Source organism: Aythya marila (assembly GCF_965140915.1).
Source record: "Aythya marila genome assembly, chromosome: 3".
Classification (NCBI taxonomy): domain Eukaryota; kingdom Metazoa; phylum Chordata; class Aves; order Anseriformes; family Anatidae; genus Aythya; species Aythya marila.
The window spans coordinates 22,962,688-22,986,941 of NC_139044.1; the positions used below are offsets into that span (position 1 = coordinate 22,962,688).

Consider the following 24,254-nt stretch of genomic DNA (forward strand, 5'->3'; position numbering starts at 1 on the left):
AACACGCGGTCGTGACGGAAGGCACCGCCTTACAGGTGACAGGACCCCCACACACACCCACCCACCCCTCGGCGAAGCCCCCCGGCCGCCTCCATCACTGTCGGCAGCCAGCCCCGCGCCTCACACGCCAGGGCGGAGAGGAAGGGAGAGGAAAAGAGGGGAAGGGAGGAGAGGGGAGAGCGGCGGAGGGGCCGCTCGCAGCTCGCTCCGCCGCCCGCAGCAGGTGGAGGGGGCGGGCGGAGGCCGGGCACGGCGCTGCGGGAGGCGGGACGGGCTCGGAGGAGCGGAGCCTCCCGGAGCTCTTTGTCCTGGGGCCGAGCATCCCCTCCCTTGTGCTGTCCGAGGGCGGCGAACTCCGCCCGGCCGGCGGCGGGGGCGCGGACGCCCGTCTGCCCCCCGGGGACTCGGGGGTCGCGGCTCCCCCGTGCCGGCTCCCCGCCATGGCCTTCACCTTCGCCGCTTTCTGCTACATGCTGTCGCTGGTCCTCTGCGCCGCCCTCATCTTCTTCGCCATCTGGCATGTGAGTACCCGGCGGGGGCCGCCAGCAGCGGCCCCAGCCCCGGGGGGGCCGTCGGGGTCCCTGACAGGCGGAGCGGGAGCAGGGGCAGGGGGCTGCGGCGTGGGCTGGGCCCCCGAGAGCGCCGTGGGGCTATGTACACGTATATCTGCATCCCGTTAAGTTTTCACAAACGTAAATCAAGGGAAGTGCTTCCGCGATAGCTTGTGAAGAACGCGCTTGTTTGTGCCTCTGGGAAGGGCTCGCACCCTGAGCGCCGTGGTAGCGCTGTGCGTGTGGAGAACTTCTACGCCGTTGACTTTCCTTGGCATAAAGGCAGCCGTGCACCCAGCATCAACCCTGTTAACACCACAGCTCTCCGAGGGACGTGGCTTTTGTTGTCCAGGAGCCGAGCACTGTCAAGGAGAAGCCTCCACATATCTGGTGATGCTGATCTTTCCTTCAATAAGTGCTACACCAACAACTTTCTTAAGCATCACTTTTGAAGTTGAAACTTCATCAGTCGTTGTGATGCGTGAGCTGGTGTTTCGATTCCTTCTTCACCAATTTCACTTGAAAGTGGTGGTGTTCACTCCCTGCTGTATGCAGGGGGGCTGTGATAGGACTAAGTGTGTAACTTAAAATATGGTTTTCCACAATGATGAAATTATCCATATGCATAATTTGAAATTCTTTTATGTTGTTACGTAGTGTGAAATTATTTACACTATAGCTTGTACGTCTTTTTATATCACACAGAGAACTTAGTGCAGTAAACGTTCAGGCTGGAGCAGGATAAGCTGAAACAGAGCTCAACCAGTCCAGGTTGGATGGCACTTTGAGCAACCTGATCTAGTGGGTGTCATCCCTGCCCATGGCAGGGGGTTGGAACTGGATGATCTTTAAGGTCCCTTCCAACCCAAACCATTCTGTGATTCTGTGAATGCCTTTGCAGGTACCTGATAGAATAAGATTAAAAAACAAAACAAAACAAAACCTCCTCTAACTAACAAGCAAGGGAGATAGAGAACGTATTTTTCTTATAACATGAGTAAAGCTGCTAGCTTAGCTGTATGTAAGCACGTTAGAGGTAGGAAGCAGTCAGCTGAGAGGATTCTTTGAAATCTAATTGTTCTGAACAGTTAATGGTGCAGTTACAAAATTTTTCTTATTAATGAAATGACAAAAAAGGCGATGGTGATGTCGTGTACTGCAAAGACTGAAAAGGATCTCTAGGAGTCAGCTACTGTACTCCCACTCTTCAGAAAAAAAGGGGTAGTACAATTTAGATGATTACTCATGTTTCCTTCTTTCCTTTTCCCCAAACCATAAGGTCTCCCAAAGGGATAATTCTGCAGATTCTTCAAACCAATTAGAGTTAAGTAGTGTTTTCTAAGTGTTTGCTGAATCTCTTTCTACAAATTGCACTGGTATTTCTGTAATCACTACCACAATTTTATAATTTTTTATATATTTGAAGTCTGCTACTGTGTTTCAGTAGTTGTCTTTTTCCTGGACTGAAGTTGTTGTTGGCTGAAGACATACAGTATGTCTAGCAAATGGTGCAAATTACTTTTCCACACATAAGTCAGTGTAGTCACTGCAAATTTAGTGAAACATTTTTCAACTTTCAGTCTGTAAACCCATGGAGAGCAATCCATTATTTATAGAGATATGTAAGAAGCAAAGAAGAAAAGAAAAACCCTTTGTCAATAGGCTTATGTGTATGGCACCTGTTTCTCACATCCATTGTAAAATTATTGAGGGATTGAAATTGAAAATGGCTGGAAACACCATTCTACTGTAATAGAGCAAGAATTGGTACTTCTGTTATAAATAGATAATCCTATTGAAGTGCATGGTTTGTGTGAAGGTCATAGAATAACAGATGGAACACCCTGCCAGAACAAATTTTGAAGCATACCGATTACAAAACAATTTCTATCGTCCTTTCTCTAAGAACTGTTATAATTTGCTTCCTGATTTCTTCTTAAATGTAGTCTGACATGTAGCTTATGTATTGAGTCATAGGAGTTTCTTTTACCTTAAACATCTCATTGTGAAAATCTTCCCAAGAAACAAAACTCCTACTCCTTCCCTGCAACCAGATTTTCATCTTTATTTTTTGCTGTAATATATTTGCAAGGGACAGTTGACACATTCTAAGTAGTTTCTTATAAGGGCAGCAGAGGATTTTAAATATTACATTTTTCTGCTACAATGCTTTTTTTCTTGTTCCTTTTGATGTTTTGTTACTAAGAACAAAGTGCTGATTAATCTGAGCATCTCATCACATTGAAAAATTACAGGGTCCTAAGGCTGAACTTGCATTTACATTTTGTAAGCTATTTTAAAGGACGAGTATAAAATGCAACATTTGGACTTCATGTTGTTTGGACCAGAATCTGACTGAAATTTGGGCAGTTATATGGAATGAATTAACAGTGGCTCAAACAAAATCTCATTTTCTTCCTACTCAGTAGCCAGGTGGATTTTATAGGAGTGATAGTTTTCATTACTATAGATGTAATAGGTTTAATAAAAACTTCTGTGGTATGGGAATTTCTTAAACGTTTAGATTGTTCAATGACCACATTACCTCCATCTGTAATGACACAACACTAAAAACATTATGTAGAAATGTATACTTTTGTGTCACTGTTGTGGAAAAGTACTAGAGAATTTAGTAGAGAATGGTGATCCTTCTGCTTGGTTTCTTCTAACAATCCTGTGGAATTGAATAAAGCCTCATATTCCCATTACAGAATTACATAGGCTGTTTCAAACACTATATGGGCTGTTTCTAGTGTTTGGAGTAAACTTTGCATAACTCTATGAATTAGATGTTTCTAAATTTAATAAAACTTTTTCATCTGATGTCTCAATGTGTTGAGTGTGTTTGAGTTCTCATAGGTACACAGTTTAGTAAAGTTGATTTTACTTGAAGCAGTATTTGCCAAATGTGTATCAGCTAAATGAGATTTGTCTTCAAAAGAAGTTAGCATCAAAATGTTAAGAAAACTTCAGTGAGTAAATATCTTATGGGGAAAAAAAAAATATATATATATATATATATACACATATACACACATAGAGATACTGCATGTGACTGTAAGCTGTTTCAGACATAAACTTTTGATAGCACTTTATTTGCATTACTAGCTGTGGTATCATCTACATGTATATTGACCAAGGTGTCCTCTCTGTTGGACTAATACAGCTGAGCATATTTTGGTGGGGTTGCGTGGTACAGCTAACAGCAGGATTTGGTCTGTCAACTGCATAATTTTATATCTGCATCTGATCGTGCTATAAACTCAAAAACAGAGCGTATGGTCTTCTTACTAAATATCATAGACACTTTGTTTTGCTATCGTCAGCTATTCTCCTTGTTCTTTATAAACAGCATTTTAATTATATAAGCTGGTTTACTCAATTCCTAAACTATTTTAACTAAGATTTAGCTTCCTGTTAACATTTAAGTGAGCCATGTCAGGTCTTTTTGAACTCCCAGTAAGATTTGACATACCAAGTTCTTTTCTAGTATGGCTCCATTGATTTCAATTATGTCTGAACTGAAGTTGACTGAAAGTGACCAAATTCTGGTTTATGTGTTGTCATTTAATATATGACATGCTTAATATATGACGTACTATTTTTCTCTACAAATACTTTGTTTTGGGGGTAATCTGACTACATGAAAGACAGTCCTTCCCTTTCTTTGTATTTTAAGATGAAATGAACTGCTTTGAGATTTGTTATTTTAAGAAAAGTTTTATGAAAAGAGCTTTTCAAAGTGTTCCATTTTATAACACCACAACAAAACAAAGTAGCAAGGACATTACTGTCTGAAAAATTAATTCAAATGGTGGACCATCTCTTTGAACTAATACCAGTGTATCTGTGAATGTGTGCAATTGCTTAATAACCAGTAATACTTAAGGATTGCCAGTAAGCATTAGGAGTATTGGGCCAGAGAAAAAATGAATGGTGCTGGTGTAAGGAGTTGTACCACATCAGCTGGGCTTATGCAGTTCTTCAATATAGTTGTGAATTCAATTGATTCTAGAAAAAAATGTGTCATGGCAAGAGTAATATGAGCTGAAATCTGTGGTAGTTACCTAAATGTAATAATAAGAATAAAATAGCAGAGTATATATTTTTTGCTGTATTTATCCTTTCAGAGTTTGGGGACAGTGTTAATGCTGATAAACTACCTTCATATGACACTGGCCTGAATTAACAGTTACCAGATCACAGTTCTATTTAAAACCAGTGGGAGGCAGTGACTGAAAAAAAGTGTTGTAGGCTAAGATGGACTTTTAGTTTCTAATTAGCTACTTTTTTTGAGAATACCAAGGAAGGAAGCCTTTAGAAACTATGTGGTGTGCTGTTTCCTCTATTTGCTTTGTTTGTTATGTTTAGCAGATGGCTTAAATTTTCTGTTCATTGTTTCTCATCTACTAAGTGTGGATAATAGAACTGAACTCCAAGTACTGCATGACACCTTATCAAATATATTCCTAAAATGTCTTTGCTTTCCAACATAAGGTGCTATGTACGTAGAAGACCTTGCCACTTCTGCTATTTTTCACTATGGTCCTGCTGATGTGGACTGTATTTTATCAGTATTCAATTTGAGGTAGTGTAGGTAGAAAAATTTGAAAGCTCTCCAAGAGTTACATAAATGGAATTTGGTGAATATTCAGTACCCGTCTCACTTAGGCTTCCTCATAAAATTGTTAGGCTAATTTTTGATAAATTGTTTAACCTTAGTTTTAAAGGTAAGTCAAAAGCACACAAGATAATTATTTAAGGCTTGTGCTGATGGCAAATTCACTTGAGCAAAGCACTTTGGCCACAAACTGGTGGCTAGTCTATCAGTTTTCTCTGTGTATCAGTAGCTTAGTTTATCTGTAACTGTGGTTTGGAGGATAGCTGGCTGTTCTATCAGAGTCCAGTAAAAAGAGCTGTAAGCTCACTTGAACCTGTACTTCTCTTCAGCAAAGGCTGCTGGTCAGCTCAATTTCTCCATACAATCCTTTAGAGCCTGCCTTGAAAAGAAAGTAATTTCCTTACAGACTTGGTTGAGCTTGAATATTCTTTCAGTCATTGAAGTTCAGTTCTGTACTTTAATGAGTCATTAATTCAGTTTTCTGAGAATATTGGATAATTATGTGATTAAAAATAGAATGAAATTAAGGTTTGAGGAGCAGGAACACAAACACTGTTGTTATGTTATACATATTTCTGGAAGAATTTTTCTTCTCTAAGCGACTGAGCACATTGTCCCTGAAGGTTTCATAGTCATGACAGCTTAAGGAGTAAGTCTGATGTGTCTGGCTATAACGTAGCTTGACAGCTCCCGTACACTTTGCTTTCAGAAGTTAGTCACATTAATGCTGACAGACAGATACCAGGCCAGGCAGCTTAGGCTACTTAACAAAATATACTTTATGTATTGAAAAGTAAATATATTTCAGTTTAGTTGCCTTGTCATGCTTAAGTATTAATTAAAAAATGGTGTAAGTCTTTGGCTGTGCCACAGATTTAAAAGCTGTAAAAAGATTAAAATGGATCTCTCTATATATTGGAATTGTCATGATGAGATTTATTTGGAGAAGGGTTTTACATTGTAAATGGTTGCCACTGGTTGTAACTCCAGATGCTTCACAAGTCACAGTGACACTGTTATCAACGTACAATAAATTACTCTGTGGAGTCTTGTGTCTCCCTCCTTCAGCAATGTGCAGAGAACTGTTTCAATGTTATTTGGTTGTCACATATCCAATATTTTTGTTTGTTTGTTTGTTTGTTTGTTTTTGTTAATCATAAGGTTAGTTGGAAAATCTACTTACTAAAGGGATTTTATCTCAAAATTGGCAAATAATCTATTTGTAGTGCTTTTTTCAACTGCTACGTTTGTTGATAAGCATGGCAATATAGCTGTCATATTTCATTAGACTGTGAATGCCACTCTCTTGATTGAGTCTGAGGCATGAGGTTTTAGCTTTTATTACATACATTTGTATATTCAGTCACCAAATACTATGTTCAATCACCCTTAAAATTCAACATTCAGACTTCTGGCTGAGTTGCTTCCCTTGCCCCCTTCACCCCTCCCAGCATGAACGCCCTTCTATCAGAATGTTTTTCAGAAAGAAGAGGAGGAAGCTGAGCAGAGAATGAGAATCTAGGTATCTCTTTGACCCATTCCTCTTCTTCAGTGTCTCTGACATGCAGTTCATTTATAATCAGTGTTGTTGCTGACAGCTAGCAGTGACTCCGCCAGGCAAGCAAACTCTGTCTCACAGAAATTAAAATTAGGGGATGCTGAGGGACTTACTGGTTTGTAGGTTGGTGGTTTTGAAAACACATCCACTTTCTGTGGAAACAAAGAGTCTTTCCAATATGAAACAAGTAAGTACTGTTGTTATTATTGCCGTTCTTCAAAGGGGTAGTCACCTAAAGTCACAGGACAGAGTCTGTTCATGAGGCAAAAGCAGACATCAAATAGTATTTTATTTACAAGATCAACTTGTTCCAGTGTTTTACAGTTGGAAATTCCATTTTATTATTATTACTATTTTTTTGTTTGTGGCCATGATGCTTTTCAGAGAGCAAGATGCAATTTTAACAGGATGGTTCCTGTGTTCCTTAGGTAATAATTACACCTTCAGAAATGTCTCCTTCCTGTTCAAGGAAACAATACCAAGTTCATAAAAAGATTTAGATTGGGAGAGACTTAGGAAATCACCTAGTCACATCTCTTCTTCAAGGCAGGCCTAATTTCAAAGTTAGGCCAGGCTGCTCAAGTCCTTGCCTGGTTGAGTTGTGAGTTCCTCTGCAGACAGAGACTCTGCAGCTTCTCCAGGAGCCTGTTCCAGTACTTGACCACTCTCACTGTGAACATAGATTTTATTATACACAGTTGGCACTTCTATGGGTGCAACTTCTGACTTTGTCTCTTGGTCTCATGGTGCACCCCCCTGAGAAAACCTTTGTGCTGACTTCTGTCAAACCCACCCCGAGAAAATGAATACAGTAATTTGATCTCCCACCCCACAGCCAAAACCACTTCCCTCAGTCTCTCCTTGTGCACCCAACATTCTTTTGTCCACCAGAAAGGCCAGATCCTTTTCTGCTGAGTTGCTGGCAGGCTGCAATGTTATGTGTGGACAGTGTGTCCCAGGAACAGGACTTTGCAGTTGCCTTGGTTGACCATCATGAGGCTTTCACTGGCCCATTCTTCCAGCTTGTCAAGGCCACTCTGAATGGCAGCCATAGCCTCCAGTATGTCAACTGATCCCCCCAGTGTGGTGTCCCCTGCAAATTTACTCCATCTGTCTCATTTTCCAAGTCATCGGTGAAGATGTCAAACAAGACTTGCTGCAGTATTGATCCCCCAGTAGCTCCTAACTGGGCAGCCCTAATGGCAGACTTCAAACCTGAGACCACTACCCTTTCAGCCTGATGGCGTAGCCAGTTTTTCACCTTGTAATCTGCCTATCCTTTCCCTGTCTCTCCTGTCTGGGTATAAAATATTTTGCGGGGACACAGCATCTCCATCTTGCTTAGTGTTTCATTGTGTGCCCACATAAACTCAAAGGAACATCAATGTACCTTGTCGTGACAGGACAAGGGTCTCTTTTCTTCACTTCCCATTGAAAAAAAAAAAAAAAGTTACTGTACAAGTAACTTTTTGTGCAAGGATTTATTTTAGGAATGTTGTAAAAAGTTATATTAAAAGGCACTGGAAGATCACAAAACATTTATAATGGAAACAGGCTTTCTCTTTAAGATTCTGAAGGACTGCTGAACTTGCACCTACCATTTTGATAAAGTGAGCACATGAAGCAGAACACAGAGGTGATGAAAAAATGATGCTGTCAAGGAGTTGTTCCATAGAACTTTGCCTGGAGCTCCTCACTTATGCAATAGATCATAAAATACTTTTGCATTGTTTGTGGGTCCTTTCTTATTTCTAAGCTTTTGGAGGCTGTGTCATATTCTTACTATCAGAGCTAGATTTTATTTTATTTTTTTAATACAGCTGGAAAACTAAGCACATCATGGGAGTAACTGGAGTCCAATAACAGAAGATCTACAGTAAAATGGTGGGAATTAGTAAGTTATAGTCTTTGTAATTATCCGATAACAGTTGCTGTGCAAATGCCAGGTATTGTTGATAAAGTGCCATTTTTTTGTTGTAATGACATTTGATTTTTGAATGCATTTAAATGCCAGCCATCTTTATGCTGTGAGTCACTGTTTCAAGTGTTTGATTGTTTAGTCAATCTTCTGTTGCATTATTATTTTATCCTGTTAAGAGTTCTTGCTAAAGTTATTTGTATCACCATGTAAATATAAACTGCCTTGTACATTCACAGAACGGGTATTTATAAGGAAGCATAATGAAGACTCCATGAAGATCAATTCAACCAAAAATTAATCAAAAACATGTGCTTCAGAGTTGGTCTGCTATTACCTAAACACTATTAGATCCTTTAGAAATCTGATTTGTTGATTTTTTTTTTTTAAGTGGCAGGTGTGTTTGGATCTATGCTAAAATCTGTCCTTATCCTTACTCATGCTCTTATAATTAAACTAGTCAGTGTCACAGGAAGGTATGTGAACAGATGAGGCAAGATAATAGTGTTGCTGTTTGATTATTTTACTCTAAAAGCTTGATCCTTCTTACTGGCTGCTGTATCCCTTCCCCTTACCTTATTTCTGCAAAAACAAGTGCATTACTACTGCATCCCTTCCCCATGCCTTATTTCTTCAAACACAAACGTGTCTGGTGTGTGTGTCTGGGCTTCAGAGTTACTTCCTTTAGGTTCTGCCTGGCCTCTTTATGGGAAAGAAAATCTGTGGAGATCTCGAACCTGGTCATTCCTGCCTGATGCCACCTGCTCGAAAACCTCCTATTCTCTTGTCCTGCCTCTTGGTGGTCCAGCTGGGCTTCTTCTGTGCCATTTGGAGGCAGGGAATGCAGATCATCAGCACTTCTGCCTGCTACCCTGTAATAGGCTTCTTTCTGAGACAGAATTGGTAGGACGCCATGGTTGAGTAGGTAACGGTTAAGAAGAATGGTGTGGGAAGAGGGAAAGTGGGACTAAGGGAAGTAGGACTCAAGGGAGAAAGATGAAGGAAAGCTCAAAAGATGGTGTGTGTATGAGTAAGGGACAAAAAGAAGGATGATTGAAAATGCAAAATTCTTGCTTGGGGAACAATTATTTGAGAAGAGAAGAGAAGGCTGACTGAATCCAGAAGGTATGGTTGAATTCAGATGGTGGACATTTTTGGGCAGCCTGTGTAATGAGTCTTCTGTGTGGGTATGGTGTAATACATGACATGCTTGAACAGATTTATTAGCGACAGAACATGAAAAATGCATTTTGTGGGTTTTGGTGAATGTACATAAACCATTGCTGGTGAGAATGGAGAACATGACAGAGGGAAAAGAGGTAGCAGCAGCAATATGAAACCTGTGAGGAAATGCAAGAGAACTCAACATAAGGAGTGGGGGAAGATACTTCTCCCAAACAACAGTTTTTGCACAATAAATTGACACCGTTGAGGAGAAAATTGACCTGAAAAAGAGTGCGTGTAAGAAAACAAAAATCTCAACATGATGATTTATAACCATATATATGAATCCTTGAAAGTTAAGTAATACAATACATTGGAGTGGGATGATAAGATTGGAAACTTGGTAGAGACAGCAGTAGCCAACTCACAAGTCTCTCATTTATTACATTTATCTTACTCATATTGAAAAAAAAAATCTTGTCTTTTGATCTCATTCTCTTACCTCCTTCTTTGCAACAAATATTTTTTCTAATCGTATGTATTCTGGTGTATTTTTCCATCTGTTTACTACCCTTTCCCTAAAATTATTCTGCAGAGACATCCTGTTTATTCCTAGCTTTGTGATTATCAGCTTTGTGCTGGTAACTAATAGAAAATGTGCTTCAGTTCCTTTCAAGAATAATTTATGAAGCAGAGCCTTGTGACTTTAACATGTCTGTTAAACTTAAATAATACGTTTCCAGGTAAAATACATGTAAACTTTTTTTTTTTTTTTCTTCTCAGAAGAATGTGCTGTATTGATCAGTTTTGAAACTAATGGATTTATTTTTTATTTTTTATTTTTTATTTTTTGCTTAATATTATTAACAATATTTTTTGTCCCTTAAAAATGTCAAGTGTTGAGTTTCATTCACAGAATACTGCTGCTTTTTGAACTTTTTTTTTTTCCTTAGGCTTTCTGTTTCACTGTACTAAAAGCAGTACCAAAGTTTTAAAGTAAATGAATTGTGACAAAATACTGAAATCATAGAGGGGGTGGGGGAAACATGGCACTCTTCACCTTAAAAATTCCTCCTCCACTTGAGGTCTGTTTTGAAACGTGTACTAGCTGCAGGGAGCAAAACTATTAGCCTATTCAGAAACAGGCTCTGTACAGCTGTATTAGCATCATCTCTCCTGTACAGCTTGCTTGCTTGTCTTTCTCCTCTTAACGAACTGCAGTTTATCTGCACAAAGCTGGTTTTTTTCTTTTTTTCTTTTTTGTTTGTTTGTTTTTGTTTTTTGTTTTTTCCTGTCTGAGTTTCAGCTGGTCTAGACTGAAAGTAAGGGAGTGGATTTACAATTGTGATACAAGCACAGGTAATCTCTGAACTCTGTCAGTGGGGAATAGGTGGAACGTCTTTCTCTTTCCTGAATGTGAGAGGGTTGACGCATCTCAGTTTCAGGATAGCAGGGTAACATATTTCAGTGATTGTGATGAGAAAGTCAAATCTGTGTCCAGAATCTTGTTGTTAGTAAAACTGTTTCTCCTTGCAGTTGAATGAGGTGATTTAAAAACATTTCATAGCAGTTGTAGAAATCTGTCAATAGATGCTTATCAAATCATCCTTCTGGGAACATCGTGTTCCCAACAGAATTTTGCAGCTGCTGAGTGTTTTTTTTTTTTTGTTTGTTTGTTTTTTCTCTCGGTGGTTTTGTCAAAACTAATAACAACAAATGTATTCTTAACATTCAGAAACGAGGTTTACTTTTTCAAATTGTTGTCTGCAGGGTTGCCATTATAATAACCAGTAATGCACTGAGATAGTAACTTTCCATTCAAAGTACTCAAAACTCTGCACAGTATGCTTGTATTCCTGAAGATAAATTTCTGTCTTTCTTACAACATGGAGTTTTTCTTTCTTGTACTAATACATGGACTTTCAGGTGACTGCCCAATGATTATTCTTAGTGGTTTCTCTGCACCTCTCTGCATGCTTGGAAATGTGACTTGCCATCACTGAAACAATGCTATTACTTTTGTCCATCTATATGGTTTCTAGTTTTTGTCCATCCACATAGTTTTTGTTTGTGCAGGGGAATACAGTGGTGTGACTATACAAATGCAGACCGGGATATTTGTGCATGTGCTCTTGGCAGGAGAGCCTTCTACGGATTTTTATCAATATTTAATTAGCGTAGTTGTGGTGGTTTTTACTTAGGTGGGCAGCTGAGTTCCACCACAACTGCTCTCTTGCTCCCCCTCCTCAAAGGGAAAAAGGGAGAAAAATATGATGAAAAAGGCTCAAGGGTTGAGATAAGGGCAGGGAGATCACTCAACAATTATTGTGAAGGGCAAAACAGACTCAGCATAGGGAGATTAATGAAATCTATTACCTATTACTAACAAGCTAGGTAAGTGAGAAACAACAACAACAAAACTAAAAACACCATCCGTCCCATCCACTCTTTTCTGTGCCCTCCCCATAAGTAGCACAGGGGAACCAGGAATGGAGGCTGTGGTTGGTCCCTGACGCTTCATCTCCGCCACTCCTTCATGGTCCCTCTCTGCCCCTGCTCCATGTGGGTTCCTTCGCATGGGATGCCGTCCTTTCCAAACTGATCCTATGTGGACTGCTTCTCTTCAAGCACTGCTCCCACATGGCTCTGTACCACATGAGCAAACTGTTCCAGCACGGGTCCCCCACGGGTGGGCGGCAGCTCCCTCCAGATCCTTGCTCCTCCACGGGCTGCAGCTCCAGCCCGGGGCCTGCTCCTGCAGGGGCTCTCCATGGGCCGCAGCCTCCTCCAGGCCACATCCACCTGCTCCACTGGGGGCTCCTCCACCCATGGGGGGGCTGCAGCGTGGAGATCTGCTCCATGTGGGGCCTATGGGCTGCAGGGGGACAGCCTGCTCCACCAGGGACCTCTCCACATCCTGCAGGGGAACTGCTGCTGCCTGCCTGGAGCACCTCCTGCCCTCCTGCTGCACTGACCTGGGGGTCTGCAGGGTGGTTCTCACTCCTCTCTCCCAGCTGCTGTTGTGCAGCAGTTTTTTTTCCCTTTCTTAAGTGTGTTCTCACAGAGGTGCAAACAACATCCCATATCGGTTCAGCTCTGGGCAGTAGTGGGTTCCTTTGGAGCCAGCTGAAACTGGCTCTTATCTACCATGGGGCAGCTTCTGGATTCTTCTCACTGAAACCACCCATGAAGACCCCTGCTACCAAAACCTTGCCACATAAACCCACTACAATACTATAATCATGTCTCTACGTTTCCATAGGTAGATGGGAAAGCCTTTTGAGTTGTGTTTGTGGAATAGAGAGTGCATGTTTTTAATTTTACATGTAGGAATTTCTATTGGAAAAGGCTTAGGATATGGCTTAAATACTTCAGAAGTTGCAGTAAGATTTTAATGACTGTTATCTTAAACATCCAGTTAGACCTTAAATAGTTCAAATTGTATTGGCCTAAATGTAATACTGCCTTACTAATGACATTTCAATAAAAAGATGAAAACTGTTTGCTCAGTTTTTATTTGTGCAGCCCTGGATAGAGCCACAAGAGCTTTGTTTGCAATAGCAATGTGTTCAGATTTCTGCATGGAGAGTTGTTTAATAGTAGCAGCATATGAAATTCAAGTTAAGTAGAGCAAAGAAATGCCATACGATTATTACTGTTAAATCTGACGAATAGAACAATTTTCCACCCTTGAGTGATTTAAAACCCTTTGCAATCTTAATCTAGAAAGGCACTGCTTAGAGCAATACAGTGCTATAGAGATGAATGACAGTATAATAATCAGCCAGAAATGCATAGTTTCACTGCTCATATGTTATTAGTCCACTGACAGTATTCTTTGTTTCCCCAATCATTTGATGTAGTGCAGAAATCTGGAGGCTCTGTTTCTTCTGCCATTGTTTCTGTAAATCATGTAATTTCCAAGTTTCATTTTTCCCCTTGTATTAAAAATGGAAATGATACTTTCCTAGCATTTAAGGCCTTCACCGCCTTGCAGGAAGATTTACAACTGCAAAGGATTATTAATTATTATCATTTATTTTTACTGATAAATGTGGTGAATCAATAAGTTTAACATTCAGAAAAATAAATGTTTTGGGGGAGAGGTATAAGAAGAAAGGATTTCCTTTCATCTCACTTTCCTCTCTGCACTCTGCTTGGCTGGAGCATTAAGATTCTCATTAAAACCAACATTTCAGATGGAGTAGTCTGGGAAGCTACTGAGTTACATGGGCAGATATGATGAAAACTAAGATTTGAGCTTTTTTTTTTTTTTTTTAAGATATTGATATTTAACAAAAGAAACAAGCAAAGAATAAAATAAGCAAATTCTTTAACAAGCAAAGAATAAAATATGAAGAAAAAAAAAGATAAAACTATTTGACTTTTGTGACACATTACCCATCCATTCACGCAATTTTGAATAATCATTTTAAGAAACTGCATTCTGTCACTCTCTATTAAAGGTGAGAAAAGCTCTTCATAATAACTGAAAGTCAGGAAGGTGGTTTCCACTAAAATTATACTTGACAATGCAAAGATCACTACAAATTATTTTGCTTTATGTCCTGTCCTTGCTTCATTGATCATGTAATTGCAACTTCCAGAGAGATATAAAACTCACTTTAAATAAAATTAAGATGCAGATGTGTGCCAATATGGCAACTTAAAATAGCAGGTGGGTTTGTAGCTGAGATCATACAGGGAAAGGCAGGGAACTAAATCATATGAGATAATATTGAGACATTGACTGAAATGCCCATATGGCTAACGGGGAAGCGCTGTTACAAATCTGAGAGCTCTTGCTGTGCTTCAGAGATAAGCAGTTAAAAACAGTCAAATAAAGGAAAGGTTGTCACGGATAAGCAAGTATTAAAGGTTTATTCTTTGGTACTAACATGCAATTTGAAGTTATATGTCACCTATTTGGATAATATATCCATGTAAAATTACAACATTAGTAATATCTAAGCTTAACAATCTTTTTTTTTTTTTCTTTTTTTCTTTTTTTTTTTTTTTCCTGAATATATCTACTACATTTTCAAGGTGTACATGTTTAAACTTGCACAGATTTTGTAGAATTCTGCCTACTGCAAAAAGACACAGGTGATGCATTGTTTGTGCCTGACACTGGCAGCTAAAGCTGTACTCTGAAAGCTTGTTCTACAAACTAGGAAGGCAATATTTATTAACTCCATTACTAGGTTCCTTGTCTGAAGTACAAACCCTGAAGTACAAATAGTGTAGGCATTTGGCTTGTGGAGCTTTCCCTGTTCTCCTGAATCTGAGTTTCTGTCTAAAGAATCAGATTTCATCTTATCTTTGGGTGTCTTTATCCTTAAATAAGGGATAGTGAAGTCCATAAATAGCAGTGGTGTTATATGTCAATATAAAACTCTTTCCAGTTTCTAAATAATGTATTTAATTCTTTTACTAATTCAAAAGCTACACTGACTTTTGAGACTGTTCCTGCACTTGCCATATGTAAATTCCTGCAATGTGGTTTGATACAGGGATAGAAAGCAGGTCTGCATCAGGTCTCTCCGCTCAAGCAGTTTCTAATCAAACTAAAGCTGTTAAGATCAACGCCAAGCTGGGCAGGAGTTTTGATCTGCTCAAGGGCAGGAGGGCTCTGCAGAGGGATCTGGATAGGTTGGAATGATGGGCTGAGGCCAACTGTATGAATTTTAACAAGGCCAAGTGCTGGGTCGTGCACCTGGGGCACAACAACCCCATGCAGCACTACAGGCTTGGGGCAGAATGGCTGGAAAGCTGTGCAGAGGAAAAGGATCTGGGGGTGCTGGTTGATGCTCACCTGAATGTGAGCCGGCAGTGTGCCCAGGTGGCCAAGAAGGCCAGTGGCATCTTGGCTTGGTTCAGAAATAATGTGGCTCAGGGGAGACCTTATTGCTCTCTACAACTACCTCAAAGGAGGTTGTATCAAGCTGGAGGTTGGTCTCTTCTTCCAAGCAACAAGTGATAGGACTGGAGGAAATGGCCTCAAGTTGCTCCAGGGGAGGTTTAGGTTGGCTATCAGGAAAAATTTGTTCACTGTAGGGGTTGTGAGACACTGGAACAGGCTGCCCAGGGAAGTAGTTGAGTCACCATCCCTGGAAGTATTCAAAGGACATGTAGGTGCTGTGCTAAGAGGCATGGTTTAGTGGTAGACCTGGATGTGCTAGGTTGGACTTGATCCTAGAGGTCTTTTTCTAAGATCTCTAGAGAATCAAACCTGTATGATTCTATGATTCTAAGATGCAGTCATATGTGTATCAAGGAGCAGCTTTTCTTGTCTTTTTTTTTTTTTGCCACAGCTTGACTTGCAAGGTGGATTTCTCTGCCTTATGAGGCATCTTCAGATTAAATTCTTGCCGTGCTTCTCTGTTAGGGACATTTCTTCTTGGGATTCAGCCATAGACACAGTTATTTTTGGAGTCAGTCCCCACTTACATCAGCAATGGGAGAGTGTGATTTCCCTTCACTCAGAGAGTGCTTAGCCTACTGGATAGCCATGTGAAGCCTGAAAAAGGAACTTTATTTCAACATTTTAAATTTCTCTGCCACTCGTTATTGTGCTACCACACAGTTCATGGCCCTTTTCTCTTGTTCATAAGGGCCTTCCTTCTTATCATTGCTCCTAGAAGTGAAGGGTTAATAATATGGGGATAATTAGACATGTAACTTTTGTATAAAGGCTCTTGCAGAAATTTGTCAAGAAAGAGGTTTTGACTTTTGATTGATTAAATTTAGTTTCTATCAGGCAGGTGTCAGGACAAAAAGCTCCAGGTATCCAAGAGTTAATTCATTCATTTAAGGAGAAACTTGAAGTAGAGACACAGTGCCAATGTCATTTAGCTTTGTTATTAATTCTTATTCTTGTGCAAGTACTGTAATGCACAAGATTTGCATGCATATGAGTGGGTTTGTATGAATGTCAGCTAGCATGAGCTGGGATGGAGTTTTCTGCTGAATTGAAGAGCAATGTCTTTGGAATCATGCCAATTTTGATGTGAGTTCCTTCAAAATAAAACTTTCTCATTTTACTAAGTAGCTGTTGTAATGAAGCAGTCTTGGCAACTGTTTGTGTTATTTGTGAACAAATTTAATTTAGGAGAAGGTTCCCAGCTTTCACAGCAGATTTGGAAATGGTCTTCCAAAAGGGACAGTGAAAGAAGAAACCATATGCCTCCTCCCTGTTTTTAAAATAAACTTGGTGTATTTATCACTAGTATTTTATTGTGGTGTCTGCAGAAGTAGGGGGTTGAACTTGATGGCCCAGGATGTCCACTTTTTCCTGGATTCTGTTTTGAGAATTAAGTGGTAATAAATTAAAAATATTTACAATCATTGCTGTTTCAGTGTAGTACAAATGAGATACTTTAATCTAGAAAATAAGATAAAAGATTTCAGTCTCTACTAAGCAGTGTGCTTGCTTTAAAATAAATACAATAGAAAATTGAATTATGCCATATAATCTATTTTTTCTAAAACCAAAATAAATTTCAAAGCAAATGTTTAATTTTGGAGCAAGATTTTTCTTTTTGCCTTACGTCTGGAATTTCTTTGAGGATTAGTTTATTGGAAATATTGGAAATGTTTGTTCTTCTGACCGTGAGAAAATATGTAATTTTGAAAACTCAGATATTTACCCTTAGACTTCTTTTTACTAAAAATGAGGATCCTGTTGCTTGTGCTAGTCAATAAAATGCAACTGTGCAGAATCATTGATGGATGCTCTTTCTTTATGAAATAGGAGATTAGAGTAGACTTAAAACATTTCCCTGGAAGTTTTTATGGTTTCTGACTTCCATGTCTTGGTCAAACTAGGTTATGTTTTGCTTTCTGCTGCCTTAAATCCTCCAGTCCTGCAGTTTTTTCTCTAAACTCTTTATATTATACTGATATTCATTGTCACATACAGTTGTATGCTCCCCAACCCCTGAGTGTGTAACTAGTAATTAGTGAACCTGTGCTATAATATGTTTTGGATATCCCGTATATTGAAGTTTTTGTTTGCAATGAACTGTTGATTTATTGTAGATCTTTTTACACTCAAAAAGATGTCTACTGGGGGGAATGTATGAGAATAGCTTTCTAATGTGTAACACTGCACAACTCCAGCATTTTAAAGTCAATAAGCTTTAGTGTCTGGCTTGCTGAAATAGAGCTTACTATAGGTAAAACTGTAGGCATGGTGAATAATTCTGTGCTCTTCCAGTGGGTCATAGACTGAACTTATGAACCTGAACACAATGCAATTCTGCTGCTTGCCAAAAAGCTGAAATTCTTGTTCAGATTCATTTAATGTCATGATAAGAATTGGGTGGCAAGCGTTTTTCTCTCAGTTTATAACTTTGTCAATGTCACCACTCTGTGCATCTCCCTATAGGCTCCCCATGCACATTGAGATCAAGACAGTGACAATTTCATCTCTTTCTGCACTGGTAACTGTCTGACACTCATACATTTTGTCTGTTGCTGCTTTTGGTCAACAAAATCCAACCCAGCTTGTACCAACATAGTTTAAACATGATTAAGGTTCAACACTGTAAATATGTCTATACAGCAGTTGATGGGCAGGCATGAAATGAATACAAGCACAGCATGCTCCTAAACCTGTTTGTTTGCTGTCCATGTGCTGACTCAGAGACAGCCTGGGAACTGCCTGTACGGGTGCTGTGAAAGCAGAGCAGAGGGGTAGACAAACTGTTTGAACAAGCCATCAAAGACAGTTTCTTTAGGGTAGGATTGGCAGGGTGGTAGCAAGGAAGCATATGTTAAGTGTTACTGTTCTGTTCTGTGGTTAGTGTGGTTGTCATCAAGTTCTGTTTTATTTTAACTTTTCTAAGATACCAATAAGCAATAATTTCCCACTTCTTTGCTGTCACTGAATTGAAACACACACAGCAACCCTACCCACTAGCCCCAAATATCACATTCTAAATTAAAATGTATTTCTGTAAGAGCTGAGTGATTTCAAATTCAGAGGTCATAAATCCATTCCTGCCATTAATAGGTGAACATTTTCAGTCTGACGTGTGTATAAATATAGAAAGATAACAAAATTCAGGTTCAATCATATGTACTTCATCGTCCAAAGCTGTTGTCTGGAGAGATGAGCACAGAGAGTGCAAGTAACGGAGGCACATTTTTATAAATATCATTGCAGCTGTAGGTATACTGAAACATACGATGTCATCACAATCTCATCTGTTGAGTGCGTGCTTAAACTGGGCAAACTCCTTGTTGATTTACAGTTGTAGCTATGAGATTTCCAGATGGTGTGAATCACCAGAGAATGCTACCATTAATTTTATAGACCTTTGGTTCTATTAGTTGGGTAACACCCACAAGTACATTTCTATCAACAGAAAGAAGTGCAGCTAGGCAGCGGAAGAACAAACTTCCTGTGATGTTTTGAAGTTTTGAAGTGTGGGATCATAGAGAAAATTATACAAGTCAAAAGGTAAATCAGCATCCATTGCTCATTCAGTCTCTGTCCCCTTTTTACAGTAATGATAAAAGCTGTTGGTAAACATGATACAATTTTTTATGTGATGTAGGTCTGCAAATGAACAGATCTGAAGTTTGGGGGAGTTGTTTTATTTAGGAACCCCAAGGGGAAAAAACCAAAACCAACCAACCATCCATCCAAAAATAAAATAAAATAAAATAAAATGGTCCTTATTCTCTTTCTAGCAAGCAGTATACAACATTACTATTTACTGATATAAGTAAATTTATCTTCTGTGTGCTATCAGTCCATGGTGTATGTTTCCTAAGTGCTATCCATTTGGCTTTCTGCTTAGAACCATGACTAGAGGCTGGTCATTTTTCTTTGGAACAGTCTGCTCATTGTCTGGCCTTTGGGGAGATGGGGTCACTGATGTCCACACATATGTATGTTTTGCAGTCTTTATTGCCACACTGGATCAAATTAGTTTGGATAACAAAAAGATACTGAATGGTTTATAAAATGCATTCATTTACAAAGGCTTAATGATTTGCTGTCCCTGACTGGGACCTATTACATTGTTTTCCTTGGAATGAACTGTTCTGTCAAGATACTGATGAGTGTGATGTTTTCTGAAGTGAAATGGACATTGAACACACTTGAATGCTGTTCCAGAGCATTCAGCATCTCTGATGGGCTGATGTATGGGAAGCAGGTAGCTATACTGCATCCAGAGGAAATGTAACTGGACAGCAGATTGTTTCTTTGGAGTATGGCCAGAAGTCTGCACTTCCTGTGGAAGCATTGTGAAATACTTAATAGTGGCAAGTAGTTCATTTTTTTTTTCCCTTTTTTTTCTCTGTAAGAAAAAAATGGCAACTCCAGCCACACGATTCCCTAGAACATTAAACTGCTACACAAGGTTAGTTATAACTGAAAGAGGAAGATGTTTCCTCACTGATTATATAAAGCACTCAGCAGCACAGCCCTCCCTTATCTGCTGTAACACAATACCATTTGTTGCTCAGTTACATACTCTACGGTGAGCAACCACCAATCTTAATAATCTACAACTTTGTTTCCATCATTTCTTATCTGCACTTTTAAAAATCCAGCATGAGAGGGAAATTGAAAAACTCAACCAACCACCATCAACAAAAAAATTGGGGAGTTTCTTTATATTCCTTCTAATTGGAGCCTTCATAATATTACACTTCCAAACTTTTCACTATGACTGAGAAACAGAAATGCACTTTCTCATGAATGAAAGGAGATATCTTCACGTAAGCACTGGATTTCCAGTCCTTTGGATTTAACAAAATACAAACTATTATGGAACCTTTATGGAGATGAAATATTAAGAGTTTGAGAGGATTTATTTCTGTCTACCTCCTTCCAGAGAGATGCTGAAACTTTTTCTGAAGAAACTTTCATACCATCCTGTGTGCTTGGTACAAGTCCTCAGTCTATTTCTTGCAGTGTAATAGAAATCTATCTCAAAATTGTTGTAACTGGCAGTCATCCCAAGAGGATGCCTGTGAGACTATTGTATTTAGGCCCGCTGTTTCCATGAAAACAATGTGCTTAATTGTTTCAGATTCATTTCAGTGCACTTAGATATTATGCCATCACAACACAAAATTAACTGCTTGGTAGCAAATAAGGGCATGAAGCTGCAACAAGGGAGGTTGAGGATGGATGTTAGGAAAAGGTTCTTCACGGAGAGGGTGGCTTGGCACTGGAACAAGCTCCCCAGGGAAGCAGTCGTGGCACTGAGCCTAACAGAATTCAAGAAGCATTTGGACAATGCTCTCAGACATATTGTCTGATTTTTGGGTGGTCCTGTGTGGAGCCAGAAGTTGCACTTGATGATCCTTGTGGGTCTCTTCCAATTCAAGATATTCTATGAAAGTAGTAGTAGAAAGAGTAGATTTTATTTTGTCTACAGAGCTGTGGATGCTGGGGGAGAGAAAGACGGGGTAAGAGAGATAGCTGAGGAAATCTAAACACATAGTATATTTGAGGCTAATCTCTTTTCCAAACTGTTATTTAGGATTTCTCCAAGACTTCTCTTATCTGCATTAGCTAGCTCAACAGAGCCCTACCTTAATGATTCTGTCTTTCAAAGTGACCTAATTCTTCTCCATCTAAACGTGTTCCAGTGTTATCCTCAAACCTTTGTGCTCAGCAAATCTTTAAAGGCTTTCCTGGTCTTCCCTTAGAGTAGAGTTCTTCTCATGATTCCAAAATTTCCAGTTCTCCAAGTTATTGTCTCATACCAGTCTTCACTATGGCATGAGCTGGCTCCATACTGTCTGTTGTTTTACTATTATCTCAAACTCCTTATTGCTGTTACTGACTACCAAAAGGAAGAGCACAGCAAATTCACTATTTTTTTTTTTATTATTATTACTATTTCAAGAAAATTTTAGCTCACTTCTGTGTTTTTAACACCTGCCATTATTGTACATTATTAAAAATAAAGTTGTCACTCAAAGCTCCTAATAGTTTTCTGTCTTCAAGGCACATCTGTAAGTACTGGTGCAGTTAGACAAAGAGAATTTAAGGGATCCCAAAGTAAATCAGTGAACAGAGTCAGCTCTCTTACCTGTTACAAGAACATCCTTCTTCCTTTATATTGATGCAGCCAGTGCTGACGTTGATATCCAATTATGAACACAACCATGTGTCTGACTTGCATGGTCTTTACCCTCTTAACAACTGACCCATTCCTTATTCCCTTATTCCCAACCTTATCCCTCACAGTTGTACTGTAACCCTCTCACAATCTGTTATTTGCTCTTTCACCTTAGTCTAAACAGCTCATTGCAGACCTAATCCCTAACTTGTGGAGATACTGCATCCATGGGGAGAAACACTTCACTTATAATCATGCTTTTATAGTTCCCTTGGTTTATTCTGGCACTTTGACTTGTCATGGTTGAATAAATTGAATTTTGTAGTGTGCTCTTAGAAAATGCCACACTCTTGATTTTAAATGTGCTTCAGAATGATGAATGCAGCATTAGAGTGCGATGCAGAGTAGTAGTTAGATTTGTGGATTGTAGCTCTAGGTTTTATCCTCAAACCTCTCGGCAGATTATTAGCAGAATCATTTGTAGACTTCCTGTTTTGTATGCATTTCATACCTGTAAAATGAACGTGTTTTAACTATACAGCGGGTCTGTGTTGATACCCACTTGGTTATTGTTTGAACAGCGACGCAGCAGGTACACTGTAATATGTCACAGAATGGCTGTTGCACTCATATACTAATTACCTGACTACTACCTTGTACTCCTCTCATATTTTTACTGGGTACAAATACTTTCCTGGGTTGTAAATTGTCTGACAAGGAATCACTTTGATTGTGTGTTTATGTAGTCCTTATCACCGTGAGCTTTCGTTCCTTGAGTGAAGCCATCAGAATCAAAGGTATTTCTAGAATACAAACATGAAATGAAGTTAAGAACATGCTTTGAGATCTTTGAATTAAATATGCTGAGGGCTATTACGGCTATTTTATTTCTAAGAAAGCATCATGAAACTTTACTATTTTTATGGGCAATTTTATCTGCTGTGTTTTAAAAGCAGGCAGTAATTACCAGTGTACCTAAATCCATCAGCTCATGAATGAAACTAAAGGACCTGAGCAAAAGACCTCTCTCTGTTAATGATATTTGAGGCAAATGTTCTAAGACCCACTGGAATTTAGGAAGGACATGTTTTGCTCTAGAGTAGTTTACCTTCTATTCTAGAGGAATACGCTTGCAAACATATAGCTTAATTCTGAATTAATGTCTGAAGTAGGTTTAATAACTTTTTTAAAAGGATCTGTTGTGCATGCATTAAACCTGGAATAGTGCATCTGATGCTTCACTGTGTGTTAAGAAGCTAGTGACTATTTCCATCAAGCATGGAGATGTATTTGTAAAATAGTTTTACATCTTTTGAAAGTTTGAGAAAGAATTCCAGCTGATGAGAAGGAAGATGGGAAGGAAGAAACCCGGAAAACAATAATGCTGAAAGGGATACAGATGTGGTTTTACAGAAAGACAGAAGGATTGATGGATTTTAGGTTTCATATTTAGAAGTATCCCACGTTTTGTTTTAACTGTTTCCGAAAGGAGTGTATTAGGACTCTAGGTTCCCTAATTTTCTCAGGAAATGGCAGGAAGGGAGGCAACACATCTAACTAGCCTCTAGCAGAAAAATAAGCATTTGTATTAACATTCATTACAATGTTTGAAAAAATTGTTTTTCAGATAATTGCCTTTGATGAGCTACGGACAGACTTCAAAAGCCCTATAGATCAATGCAACCCAGTCCACGCAGTAAGTACATCCAGTGATGTGCTAAGCAACAGCTACTAAAGATGGGTAGGTGCACTGAGCTATCAAAGTATGAGTGTGGAAGGGAACGTAAAGCCTGTTGTGAAGACAGTTGTAGTTTGGAAAATTGATTTATTGGGCTAGTCTTAGGAAAACAGAAGCTTTTTATGCTAATAGCTTTCCTTTTTGCTGAGGAAGGCAAAAGAAAAAATATTTGGAAGTTCAATTATCTCCTACCTTAGAAGTCCTCCATCAGATAACCCTGCTGGAATAAACATTCCTACATTTTCACATGCTCTCATAACTTAGTATGACTGACTGAACTTTGTTCCCACCATTTCCTCCCTTCCTTACTATCTTGTTGCCTTGGAAAAGGGCCCTTGACCCTTAAAGGAGTGGCCACTGTCCTTCTACATACCCTCATGATTAACCCCAGTTATGCAGAGAGAAATCTGATTTTACTAGTGAATTTCTCATTATAAGCCATTTAAAGAAGATCGTACTTTGACTTGTTTTCTTTCTGTGGATCAAGCTTAGAGCATCTTTTGACTCAAAGTACTTAATTACAGTTACTTTTAGTGTTTATGAATAAATCTGTTGTTTAAAGTGATATTTCTAGGACATTATGGGTATTATTCACTAATGGGTTAAATTATA

At 39.1% G+C, this 24,254-nt stretch overlaps 1 protein-coding gene across 2 annotated transcripts in view; it reads left to right on the forward strand.

The window, feature by feature from the left end:
* Positions 1-440: 440 nt before the first annotated feature.
* Positions 441-24,254, forward strand: part of CNIH3 (cornichon family AMPA receptor auxiliary protein 3) — a gene marked incomplete at both ends in the record, with an annotated part of 42,039 nt that continues 18,225 nt past the window's right edge. For both annotated transcript variants that reach the window (XM_082756152.1, XM_082756153.1), the window contains 2 exons: positions 441-521; positions 23,532-23,600. In XM_082756152.1, coding sequence (XP_082612278.1) covers positions 441-521; positions 23,532-23,600 — 150 coding nt within the window. The remainder of the gene's footprint in view (positions 522-23,531; positions 23,601-24,254) is intronic.